The sequence below is a fragment of the Mesocricetus auratus genome, unplaced genomic scaffold (assembly GCF_017639785.1).
Source record: "Mesocricetus auratus isolate SY011 unplaced genomic scaffold, BCM_Maur_2.0 Super-Scaffold_100691, whole genome shotgun sequence".
Classification (NCBI taxonomy): Eukaryota; Metazoa; Chordata; class Mammalia; order Rodentia; family Cricetidae; genus Mesocricetus; species Mesocricetus auratus.
The window spans coordinates 25,377,718-25,391,340 of record NW_024429267.1 but is presented as its reverse complement, the minus strand read 5'-3'; the positions used below and the strand labels follow the sequence as shown (position 1 = coordinate 25,391,340).

The 13,623-nt window shown below is 40.6% G+C and overlaps 1 protein-coding gene across 2 annotated transcripts in view; it reads left to right on the top strand.

Moving 5' to 3' along the window:
• Me1 (malic enzyme 1) overlaps nt 1–13,623 on the top strand; it is a 114,515-nt gene that overhangs the window by 70,067 nt on the left and 30,825 nt on the right. For both annotated transcript variants that reach the window (XM_040739629.1, XM_040739630.1), the window contains one exon: nt 8,197–8,306. In XM_040739629.1, the coding sequence (XP_040595563.1) occupies nt 8,197–8,306 (110 nt within the window). The remainder of the gene's footprint in view (nt 1–8,196; nt 8,307–13,623) is intronic.

Below are 13,623 nucleotides of genomic sequence, written 5' to 3'. Positions count from 1 at the left end.
AGCTTGGGAAGAGCTGTTAATCCTAAGTGTTTAGGGTTTTCTGTATGATGATGAAAGCAATGACTTTCAAGGACTTTGCCTGTCACAACTGGTAACCCTGGCCCTACGTTCAGGAGTCTGGAGATCATGAAGATTAAGAAGTCTGCTGGTATCCTGAGTTCTAAATCTTACACTTGTTCCAAGCTTTAGTTTCATCATCCAAACTATGCCCTTACCTTGTTGTGTCCTGAATATGTGGGTAATTTACACAAAGATGATGGATATTAAGTTACATCTATTTTTTTGTTGTTTTTATTGTTTTGTTTTGTTTCTCTGTGTAGCTCTGACTGTCCTGAAACTCACTCAGTAGACCAGGCTGACCTCAAACTCAGAGACCTGCCTACCTCTGTCTCCTGAGTGCTGTTATTGAAGGCATGCATCACCACCTGGCTGACATCTAATTTTGTTGTTGTTGTTGTTTGGTTTTTCGAGACAGGGTTTCTCTGTATTGTTTTAGACCCTGTCCTGGAACTCGCTCTGTAGACCAGGCTGGCCTCAAGCTCACAGAGATCTGCCTACCTCTGCCTCCCGAGTACTGGGATTAAAGGTATGCACCACCAACGCCTGGCTTGACATCTAATTCTTATGATGCTATTAGAAAGAGCTTGAGGTGAGCAGTTAAGATATATGCATTTTTGTAGTGTTTTCCTCAATGCTGAGTCTTAGATGTACCCAAGGGACTACATGAAGCACTGGCTTTGTGCTATAATATTACATGCTATAGATGTGGAATGACACATTGACTCCAGTTGCTTGTTCATGTCAATTAGACTGTTTCCAGCTTTTTGTTCTACTGCTGCACAATGTCTGCATGTTGTGTCTTCTTACAAAGGAGATTCCCTGTGCTGTGCTGGTAAGTTCACATTTGAGGACCTTCTCAATATGCTTGACTTGTTCTGTGGCTAGGTGCCCAGCATTTCCCAGGCAGCACCACTCACTGCTCTTCACATCAAAACTCTGTATCAACTGTGTGCTCTAAGAGGGGGAAGCTGTTTAGAGGGCATTTAACAAATGAGTAAATAAGGAAAGAAGAGCAGGATTTCTTTTGGGGGAATTACAGGAAAGAGTTAGATGGTGTGTTATTGCAACTCGGGCCTACTCTTAAGTAATGTGATTAAGATTTAATGTAATACATTTTCAGTGGGGAAGGAAAACATTTCATTCCATTACCAAATCCTTAAGTGGAGATATAGCCAATGAGCAGACAGGGGGTAAGGGAGACAGAATGGATAATTACAATTTAATCTTCATAATGCCTGTGGTCACAGGGAAAAATCAAGAAATATCAGTATAATACAGTTGAAAGAATGCAAAGAAAAGTGACAGGAATATTTGCTTGTGAAGCAATACAGCTATAAGGTAGCTAGGACTAGAAGCATGTCATTGAATTGGTTCAGAAGTAAACAGGGCTCTGTTCTTACATACTAGGGTGTATTGGATGTGGAGGGGGCATGACCAGAGAGAACTTGAATCAATTTAAGAGATCAGCTATGCTAGCATTCAAGACAACTCATGATCTGAAACACAGCTTTATTACATTTTGCTTATTTATTAATTCACTTGGGGAGGGGCGCACATGTGGCAAGTGCATGTGTGGAGGTCAAAGGACAACTCGGGAGTATCAGTTCTTTTCATGCCAGATTCTGGGTATTGAACGCAGGTCATCAGGCGTAGTGGCAAGTGCCTTTATGTGCGGAGCCATGCCGCTGGACCTGTGATAGTGTGAGATTAGCAAGCGCTGCTCTTCTGAAGTCCTCCCACGTGGTTATCAGCTTCTCCTGATACAGCCTCTGGGACTCGCTGATTTATTCCTACTTCACGTCTTGAGTCCTCCCAAGGGCCAAACTTAAGCCTCTCTTACTTAATGCTATCTTCCTTAAGCCTTTGCTGGGCTCTGTGTGTGCCACGGATTGTGATTGGACTTGGAGTTTTGTGATGCTGAGGATTGAACCCAGGACTCTGTGTGTGCTAAGGGAGCTCTGTGCTCTGAGCTTCTCAACCCCACTGATTGGTTTTCATCTAAACCTCTTTTAAGTTTTTTTCATTGTATGCTTTGTCTTCCTAATAAGTCTATTTCCCAGCCCTCATTTTAAAGGCAAAATTCATGTTTCCTGTTTGCTGCCAAATTTATTATCTTCAAACCTCAATTCATTATCAAATGAGTCATTTGGGAACACCCCCCCCATTCATCCATTATGAAGTACTGTAGGTCTTAGACACTGTGTGGTACCATGCACATAACACAACCTAAAACATGATTTTACTCCATCTCTCAGGAAATCCAAGCATGCATGGTCAAATTGGTTGTATGAACTCTCAATAGTTTAAGATCAAGGAAAGATTACTGTTTTCACCAACATTTGTCCGTGTCCACTTAGTCATGTGGTACATGGTGTGTTGAATGCTCACAAGTGCCATCTTGCTGGTGTGAAGATAGAGTTCAGAGGGGTGGGGAGGATGTTGCTCAGTGTCAGAGTGCTAACTTAGCAGGAGTCCCATGGCCTGCGGTCAGCCCATACCTTACTTACCACTCTGAGCAGAATGAGCTCACTACATGCTCAGTCCTTAGTCATGAGGAACTCCAGTGTCTGCATCTGTAAAATGCATAATGACAGTGCCTTCCTTGCTGAATTGCTGAGAGAATTAAATTAGATAATCCCTCTGAATGTAGACCATACTGTCTGGCGCTTAGTCAGTCCTGGCCACAGCCATTAGTCACTGCAGTAAGGTGGTTTCCAGACTTAACACAGTCAAAGAGAACACAAGCTCCAGAATTTTTACATGCCAGTTTTGGGGTGTTTTTGTTAGCTTTTAAAACGATTAATACCTGCTACTTCGTGCCACATTTTGATTGTAAAATAGTAAGTTCTTTTCATATTTATGTTGAAGTCAACTGGCTAACTCTTGAGAGTTCCATCACTTCTGATTTCACAGTGACAAAGCTGCTTTAAGCTAGAACAAAGATCCCTTCCATGACTTTGTTTTTATTACATGGTGCAGGATTCATGTATCACAAGATGAATTCAGAAAGCCTTTTTTAAATCTCCAGGAGTGAAATCAGAGCTAACTACCAGGTAGGAAAGGTCACAAAATTAAAACGGGTGTGTGGCATCTTCCAGAGGATGATTCTAAAGCAGGCACATGAAAATGATAGTGCCCCATGTACCGATTTACTACCTAGGACCGTTCCCAGATTGCACTGTGGAAACGCTGTAGATTTATAGCTTCATACACTGTGTCCTGAACACTGAAGGCAAACCACACTGGAGGGACTTCGTTTCAACCACAGAGAAACTGTAACAAGCCCCAGACCGCCAAGCCAAGTAACTAGTAGATCCGGGAATAGAATTGAGAAGGCTCTGATGCCTCCTCACAGACCACAAGCCGCTTCTTCTGAACATAATGACAGAGCATCTGTTGCTGTTAGTCCCGCAGAATACGACATGCCAGGAGCAAGCCGTCTGAGGGCATTGCCCAGTGACATGCAGTTTTTGGTTTCTGGAGGCTCCTTAGGAACCAGAGAATTAGAAAATAGCCATCAAAAACATCGGATGGCTGCTGACTGATATTTGTGTTTGGGGTACTTAGTTACTACCACAAAGTTTTCTTCTTTGCTGACATTTTCAAAAGTGACAATTTATAACTTTGGAAATGCTGCTTTTCAGTTCTTTATAACACTGTATAATTTTATGGAGAGCTTCCTTGGAATATGAAAAATGGCAGCATATATATGAGAATAGTTGTTTTGTTCATGGCTTACCCTCACTCTCCGAATTTCCCCTAAGCCCCTTTCTTCTCTCTACCCTCAGTACATTCTACAGCACCAAAGCAGTTGCTCTGGAAGTGTGTCCGCTTTGGACGGTCTAATCTGTCAACCTCACTCTCTCAGGCTGGAAGTACTTCTGTCGTCACTGTGTCGCCTGGCATAATTTGCTTGTATTTATGAGTATCTCACCATTTTATTAAGTTGTAAAAGAGCTTTATTGCTTGTATTAGTTTCTAGTGAAAAACACTCTTTGAAGTTCCTTTAGTAGCTTTGTCTAAGCTGTCGTGATGTAGCTAAATTCCTGAAGAGTGGTTTTCCAACTGTGCTGTATGGGGTGGCAGCGCTTTTCTCTTACTCTTTGAAGCCATTGTCTTACATTTAATCGCTACTTTTGTTACCATTAGATAGCTTTCCAGTGCTCTACTATAGAGTACTTATTGCTGGTCGTTGAACTGAACACATATTTGTCATTTCAGACAACCCCCATAACAAGTGTGTGAAAGGTGGGAACAGTATTCATGTCTTTCTTGATAGGAAAACAGAGGCACAAAAAAGTTAAAGATACATAGTATGGAAGAATGCCAGGAGTTCACAGTGGGAGCTCTGACTCCATAGCCTATGGCACGGAACTACTAAGGCAGCCAAATTAACCATGCTATATTAAAGTTATTTGAGAACAATATAGGTGCAAGCAAGGAGGCATTGTTTTTTTTTAATGGATACACATAGTAGCAGACTAATGTTACTATCCAGTTGTCATTGTTAATGCTTTGTCATCATGTGTACCTATGTCCATATCTGTAAGATGAGAATAATAGTGGCAGACCATGCTGTGGTTGTAAAGAGTAATTAAGTGTCTTCTATCTTATCAAGTGGCAAAACATTTGTCAGTAGCAGCAGTATCAAGAAACAGGGAAACAGAAGCCAAATCTTCTCTGTATCAAACATGGTATAGGAGGTGAAGGGAAAGGATGGAGTATGAAATAAATAGTGTTAGTATAACTGAGGAAATAATGTAGAAATTACTTTTATAATTAAAATATTAAAATTTTATGGCCTGATAGTAAAAGTAGTAACAAATTTTGAAGCTAATCATTTCCTAAATCCACAATGGTATTAGAAGAAAGTTTGGATTATAAACTGTAATAGGCATGCTATCGAAAGGTGAGTCTATATGTAAAAATATAAATTAATCTGATTCCATAAAAACCTGAAGTTTCTGTAGCAAAATCAACAGAAACACTATTCTAGTTTCATTTCTGTTGCTGTAATTAAAAAAATACTCTTAACCAAAATCAACCTGGGAGAGAAAGGATTTATTTGGCTCACAATTTCAGGCCACAGTCCATTATTGAGAGGAGTCAAGGTAGGAATTCAAGGTAGGCCTACTTGCCATTCCACACAGCATTGTCTCAGACCAAGGAACTCATTTCACAGTCAAAGAAGGACAGAAGGCACCATTGAGGATGCTGGTTGCTGGCTCACAGAGCAGTTTACACTCAGCTAGCTTTCATGTACAGTTTAATCCCAGCTGCCTAGAGCTACAACTGCCACCGGTGAACTGAGCTGTCCTACATCATTAACAGTCAAGACAATGCCCCGTAGACATGTCCACAGGCCACTAATCCAGGTAATTTCTCAGTTGAGAGTCTTCTCTCAGATGGTCTTATACAATATCAAGTTGATAATTGAAGGTATCTAGGACAAATACCATCTAAGGAATTGATTTCACAGTGTAGTAGACTAAGAAAGGTATTTGCTGTAGATGGAAGTTTCTGTCCCACCTGGTCCTGCAACCATTCAGTCCCAATAAACACACAGAGGCTTACAGTAATTATAAACTGTTTGACCTTTTGCTCAGGCTTATTACTACAAACTCTTGTAACTTAAATTAACCCGTAATTCTCATCTATGTTTAGCCACGTGGCATGGTACCTTTTCTCAGCAAGGCATTCTCATCTTGCTTCCTCTGTGTCTAACTGGTGACTGCATCTTTGCCTTTCCTCTTCCCAGAATTCTCCCTGTCTGGTAGCCCTGCCTATACTTGGTGCCTGGCTACTGGCCAATCAGTGTTTTATTAAACCAATACAAGTGACAAATCTTTACAGTGAACAAGAATATTATCCCACATCAATTTGAAGTGTCTATCATAGAAGATACTATCCTTAAAATATAAAATCTTATTACAGTAGTAAATAAAAGGACAATAAAATGAACCGAAGAGGGGCTGGAGAGATGGCTCAGAGGTTAAGAGCACTGATTGCTCTTCCAGAGGTCCTGAGTTCAATTCCCAGCAACCACATGGTGGCTCACAACCATCCATAATGAGATCTGGTGCCTTCTTCTCGCGTGCAGACAGGATGTTGTATTCATAATAAATAAAATAAATCTTTAAAAAAATGAGCCAAAGAACATAAAATTTCCCAGAAAGAATTAAAAATGACCAAGATATGGAAGATACGAAGAAACGTAGAGCAATATGAAGTTTCATTAGTGATTAAAAATGAGACAAAACCCTCCAGTCTTCTACCACAGCAGCCATGGAAGAGCAGTAGCCAGGTCTTCGTGCCATCCCATGGCCAGAGTCTTAACAAGGCCACAGGTAACCAAGACCCTGGCCAAGCAAAGTACAGCCACTGTAGTGGGCATCTCACCAAACACATCAATGAGTGTGTGATGAGATCCGGGGGTAAGTGCAACAGGGACTACCCAAGGTCTCCAAAGGCAGTGGAGTTCGTCAGTACATGGGGGAGCAGGTACATCGTCCCAGGAGTCAAGGGGGGCCCAGTGGTTCCCTGGCTACCTTGAAGAAAGTCCATCTCAGAAAGGACCCAGTTCCTTCCCTCCTCTATATAACAAAAACTTTATAGAGGAGGGAAGGAGGAAAGATTGATTCAATCCCGATTTTCCCTGTGAATGTTAGTGTTTTTAAGAGGTAGATCATTAAGGACTAATATATGAAAATAATACATTAGTAAGTACAATAGGTGAAAACAATGGAATGAATGGACCTACAGAGATCTTAGCCATGGTGGTGGAGAGACGTGGAGCAAGACTTCACCTACACTGTGATGTTTTGCATCTGTCCTCATTGTTGAAAGAAGTGAGAAACGACAAAATTTCATACTCTGTGGTGAGGACTTTGTTACTGTGAGAATGGAAGAAGCTATAGCTTTGTGGAGATGGTCCAGAGAGCAAGGTGTAAAGATGGAAAACCATTTCTCTGTGAGGTATGGAGACTGGGAAGAGGTTGAGCACTCATAGACAAGGGAAACAGCAACGTGTTGAAGCTGTCCTATCTGAGTGTTTGTGTCCCTCCAAAGTCCATATACTAGAATGTGGAACTCTGAGGAGGAGGGGCCTTTTAAGGGTCAGCCATCATGACTGGGATTAGTGCCCATGTGAAGCACACTAAAGGGAAAGAATGTGCTTGCTGCCTCTGCCATGTGAGCGCACAGCAGGAAGATGCTGTCTGTTAGGAGGTAGTCCTTCCTAGACAGTGTCTGTGGCCACATTGACCTTGGACATGAGCCTCCAGAACTGTGAGCTCTTTGTTTATATGTGACCCAGGGCAAGGTATTTTTCTTTAATAGCACTAAGGATAAGACTTGGGTTTGTGTTAATGTACATACAAGCATGGAAACAGGTACTCAGGACTTCTGTGATCCTAGCCAGGCCTTACAGCTGGATTCATCTGCTTGATGGTATTCGGAGTCAGAAAGAACAAAGGGATGAGGGAGTCCCGAGAGTTATCCCGTTAACTGTTTTGATAACTGCCTCTGGCATGCATGGATAGAGTAGACCATCTGAGTAAGGGGAATCAGGAAGACCAGGAGGAGGCTTAGGCCTCATATGCTCTGCACTACAGCCCATTAATGAGTTTGACATTTTCCCAACAGGGTTGTTTTCTTTCTACCTTTAATTTATTTTGCTTCTACTTTCCCTTGTTTTATAAACCCTGCATCTCAGCTTTGAAGATAATAGTCAATTAAAGCTTCATTAATTTGTCAGTTGACTTCTAAGTGTAGCTAGAAGCACTGTTTTCCGGATAACTATAATCCTTTGTTTATACATAGCTTTTATATTACATTTTACATACCTTTCATTTAACTCAGAAGATTTTGTTTCTACTGAGTTTTAAATTCCTTGAGGATATGGATCATATTTTGGACTGCGTTTTTGTCATTTGGTATTATTCCACAGTACCATCCCACTCCCTTTTTTGTGGTGAGTGTGATGTCAGTCCTTGTTGATAATGTGTTATACATTTATGCTAAGAATCTAGATAGGACTTTTAAAAGAAATTGCTGTGCCTTTTCTGTGGTTTAGATTTCAATGTCTCCTTAAAATGTTATTTCATTAACTTCTAAAATATATGTTTCCCCTCATAGATATGGCATGAATTGCCTTATTCAGTTTGAAGACTTTGCCAATCGGAATGCATTTCGTCTCCTGAACAAGTATCGAAACAAGTATTGCACATTTAATGATGATATTCAAGGTAATCACATTTCACTGTGTATGTATGGATCAAGAATAACATCTCGTAGTCTCCATTCAGACGAGAGAGAAATGCAATGATCTGTGTGAGCAAAGACAGGGAAGGGGACAGTGAAGATGTCTAGAAAGATTGTCACAAAGTGATTTAGACATGCAAGCCACATAGGAGCGTGGCATGCACCTCTAGGAGGTTGGATGTTCCCATCTCTACCCCTCCGTACACATCAGAAAAGGAACACAGTTAAAAGCTGTATTTACCCTTCAGGTGACTCTAACAAAAACACCAAGAATCAGCTGCAGGACTGACATTGCAGGTGACTAAGATATTATCACAGTGATCCAATAGGACAAGTTTGTGGAGTGAAATGTTATGAAAAGTAGTGAAGAACTGAGCTGAGAAAGTGCATGCTGGGATGCAATAGGACAGTACACCATTACTCAAGTCAGAACCTCCCATATTTTCACAACTTTGGGAGGTCATAAACTCTCAAAATTAATTTTCTGTTCTAAAAGTATTATAATCTCTGGAAAGCAGTCATGGGTGGTAAGAAAATATGTGCTTTAAATCTCATCTGCACTAACAATTTCTACCATAAGATGTAAATTCTTTTGTAATAAAACAACAAATTAAACCTTAAATAAACAACATTGCTGTATTATTTTAAAGAATTATAGAATTAGGTACCTATGCATATATAAAGGGTACATATACAGAAATCTAACAGGATAAACATGAAAAAAATAACATCTGAAATTAGGTCACAGCCTTTTATTCAGATTCAGTAGTACCTGTTTAAAAAATAGGATTTGTGTTGGATAATTTTAGTCACAATTTCTGGATCTCTTTCACATTTGGGAAAGCACTCTAGAATGTACTATATTATATATACATGAGCTCCCAGAAATCTGTGAAAACAGACTGCATGTTGCTTAGGGATATGACTGTATATACTCCTTAGCTGGTTTCTAAGCCTCACTCCAGGAAGTGCTATCTCTATTTTTTGGGACAGTGTCTCACTCTGTACAGAGGGACCTCAGACTCATAGCATCCTGTTGGCTAAGATACACCACCAGCTTGGCATCGAAATGGTCTGCTGCTTTCTGGCTGATAGTTCGGGCACATGAGTTGGCTGTGGACCTTTGTCTAAGCTGTGTGGGGTTTTGTATTCAAGCTTATTGTCTATCCCTCGCTGCCCCCCCCAACATCTAGGCCTTACACAGAAGTCCTAGGCACCTGTTTCATTATGGCTAATAACGGACTGACAGGTAGAGAGTGCTACTGACTTCTAGCAACCTGAAGACCAGGATGGTTTGCATCTCACAGCTGTGCGTGCCTTCCGTTTTGTCTTAAAGTCTCTGTAGCATTCAGCCTGTCACTTGGCCTTTCTGAAACTGCTCTTGTCTGTTGCCCTGTCACTGCACCTGCTGACTTCTCCCTACCCTGGCGGTTCGCTCTTCCCCTGGCTAGCACATGACAGCACTTCCCTTTTGCTTTAGTACTATCCTCTTAGGTAATATTCCATATTCTGACATTCAGCTCGCAGGGTAACGTTTGCATTCATGATTTATTTGAACTCCAGGGTGGTATGTTCATCTGTTTATTAACAGCTCTTCTTGGATATCTCAGAGTTACCTCATTCTGAAACCATTCCAAAGCAAATCCATTTCCTCTCTAAGCTGACTGGCTCTCCCCATGGTCTCCTTCGCAGTGAATTTCGGCCAAGTGCTTCCCATCACTAAGTCCCCCCTGATGCCATATCATAAAAATCGGTATCTTCCATTGATTTATCTGGTGCTGATTTTTATGAGAAAGCCACCCTTGTGCACTCTTGCTTCCTTATCGTGCATAGTTCCTGGATAGGCAGCTACAGATTTCTTGGAATTGAGAATCTAGAGGATTTCAGAAGGAAATCCAGAATTTCCAGGTACTGAGTAGTGTAAATGTGAGCTATAGAAAAGAAGTCTGGTTTTAATGTGTTGCATCCCTGACTCTAGGGTACCCTGTATAATGATGGAGTGGCTTTAATGCACACACACACTGAATTTTGCAGTGCAGGCTAACATCTTTAAGTCCGTCATCAATTCATTTTGAGGTGGTCTCTACAGCAGCCTCAGCGAACTGTTGAACAAGCCTTTCGAGGGCTGGGGGATGTATAGCAGTGGTGGACACTTGCCTAGCATGTACAATGCCCTGAGTTTATCCCCAGCACTTCAAAAACAACACAACAAACCTACATCTCCTTCTCCTATAGAATTTACACCTTTACATTTTGTGGTTCTCACAGAAATATGTATAAGGATGTTAAGGCCAGTGTTGCATGATTGAGACTCATTATACAGAATTAATGGGAATCAGAGTTCAGTTTCAGAAGATTAAATCACCAAACAAAACAGGAATTTGAGTGACAGTTTCTGTCTTTCAGGACCAGTAATTAAGGTTTAGGGCCTGGGGCACATCAGAAGTAAAGCCTAGAAATTAGTGCAGGAGTCAAGTCAAGGTTCAGAGACATGGGTGGTGTGCTGAAGATGCCCGAGAATGCTCCAGGCTTCCAGCGTGGAGGCAGTAAAATCGCTGGATTTCCACCCGAGCTGCCTGTACACGCAATGCTTGCTTATTTCCTCCCAGGGATTTCAGAATAATGCTACCCTTAAAAGGGAAAATGCAGGTTTGAGAACAGCTCATCTAATTCCTTAGTAGAGAAAGCCTATGGGAACTCCTTTTATTTTGACTAGACATAAGCAAACCACCCTGAACATTTCTCCTTTTCAGAGCTGTGTCTCTGTGATGGGTCTTCTCCTCACATCTCTTTTTTTGTCTTTTGAACTCTATTCTTTTCTCATTATGCCCATGGATGTTGTCAATGAAAACAATTATGCAACTATTACAGCCCTGCAATGCAGATAAGTGCTTTTGCATCATGTCCTTGGAGGAACTTTGTTTTTTCTTCTTTTGAAACAAGTGTTGTTTAAAGATACTATTTTATGAAAATTGTCTGATTAAAGAAAAACATAACTGACTATACTAGTAATATAAAATAGTCTTAAATGACATTGGGTGGGGGTGGGGCTCCTGTCCTGTCTTTGTAGCTGGTCTCTCACTCTGCTGGGATTCTGCTCTGTTGCTCTCTGCTGGCAATTACTTTCTGTTAGTATTCTCAGTTAAGATTGCATGAGTGTGGTCCTCCATATCAAGTAAATAAATTTCACTTAATTCTTTTCAGTATAGCATTACTCCTTGTTCACCACTATGCCTGGTGCTTTCGAGTCCATATCTCTGTTTGTAAGTCTGTTTTCCTGTTGCTTTAGTGACGTTTGTAGGGAAAGAGGAACACTAGCTGTGTGCACATTCTGCTGTTTCCCTGCCTCCCTGTCTTGCGCATGCTCCTGCTGCTCCGTGTGCCCTCCCACCCAAGGCTGTGGGCGTCTCCCATGCCCTGCACTGCCCTGCCCAGGTGCTGCTTGCTCTAACCGTGAGCTCGGCCAATGTAAACCCACCCTCTTCCTCAACAGTTCTAGTGGTATCTGATCTATTATAACTTGTGAGGATTATAGTTTAATTACAGATTGGTCTTGTTAATTATATAGCATAATTTTTAGTTCTAGTTAGATTTAATAAATTACTGCATCAGTGTATTTGCTTTTGTGTTTGCAGTGTACTGAACCAGGTCTGCTTTTCTTATTGTTTTTGAGACAAGCTGGCCTTGAGCATTCCATCATCCCCTATAAACTGAGATGATCATGCCAGCAGTTGAGGTCATTCTTTGGAAAAAAATCAGAGAGATTTACAGCCACAGCAAAACTTCTGTGTGTATCAAAGACATATTATTTGCGAATTTATAATGGGATAGAGTAGCTCTTGTCAACAGTATTTAGCAGGAGCATTTTAAATTTCATATTTTTCCTGATTTTAGAATGAGTGTTTGTATAAATATAATGAGACAGTTTGGGGCTGAGATCCCAAATCTAAACACAAAGTTCATTTGTGTCCAGGGTATACCATATACATACACCTAAGTCACAGGTAATGGCACACAGTTTTTCAGCACTTGCATCCTAGCTACATAAGATCAAGTATAAGACATCTGCTGTCATGTCAGGGCTCAAAACACTCAGAGTTTGGGGGCTGAAGGGGATGACTCAGCAGTTCGGAAAATTTGCTGTTCTTACATAGGACCACAGTTCAATCCCAGGACCCACACCAGACACTGCAGTACTATCTTCTGGCCTTTGAGGCACCTGCACTCAGATGCACGCACATATACATGCACATTCATACAATTTTTAAAAATCATTTAAAAATTTGAGAGTCTGAAAAAATGGGAATTTTGTATTACAGACATACAACCTATAGAACCTGTTAAATTTTAAGAGAAAGCCCATCTCTTTAGTATTGTGTTACCAGTATTAAGTCCTTTTTAAAACCAGCAGTCCAAGGACAGGCCTTCCCTCTGTCTGATTTAAGTTTAATTTTAATATAAGAATTAAAAGAACTATGTAATTTATTTTACACATTTTTATAAAATTTTAGTTTTATAAAATTTTAGTTTTCTGCACTTGCATCTCTACAAAGAAATTTAAATTAGCCACAGGCTGTGTACAAGAATCGTGTTCATGGGCTGGAGAGATGGCTCAGTGGCTAAGAGCACTGACTACTCTTCCAGAGGTCTGGAGTTCAATTCCTAGCATCCACATGGTGGCTCACAACCATCTATAATGGGGTCTGATGCCCTCTTCTGGCATAAGGGTGTAACATAGAGATAGAGCACTCATACACATTTGAAAAAAGTTTTTAAACTTTAGAAAAAAATAGTCACATTCACATTAAATTTTTGGTAGTGCTATAAAGAGAAGGCTAGACATTATATCACTAAGAAATGCTATGGAATATACATATAATGACTTAGTATCCAGTACAGTGGGAGGAGACTCATTCTCTCTACTTAGTCATGTCTGCAGTAAAACATTTTAAATTTTAGTAGAATGAACTGGCATTACCACATGACAATGGCACATTATAATTAGACAACAAACCTCTTATGTCTGTCTCCAAATGTCCAGTTCCATGAAAAACAAAGCAAAATACTGAATAACACCAAGCAGTGATGCTGGTAATGTTCTAACATTGACTTTTCAGCTAGTTAAATCTTGTGACATTGGGGCAATCTTAGAATCATAAGATCTAACTTTGGACTGGTTTTCACCAGAAGAGCCCAAGAAGAGCTACCTTGAAATGTTGCTTGTGAGTAATGACTCAACATGGTAACTGGAAGTCTGTTCCTCCCTGATTTCATTTGTTAACAGTTCTCATGATTGTGTCT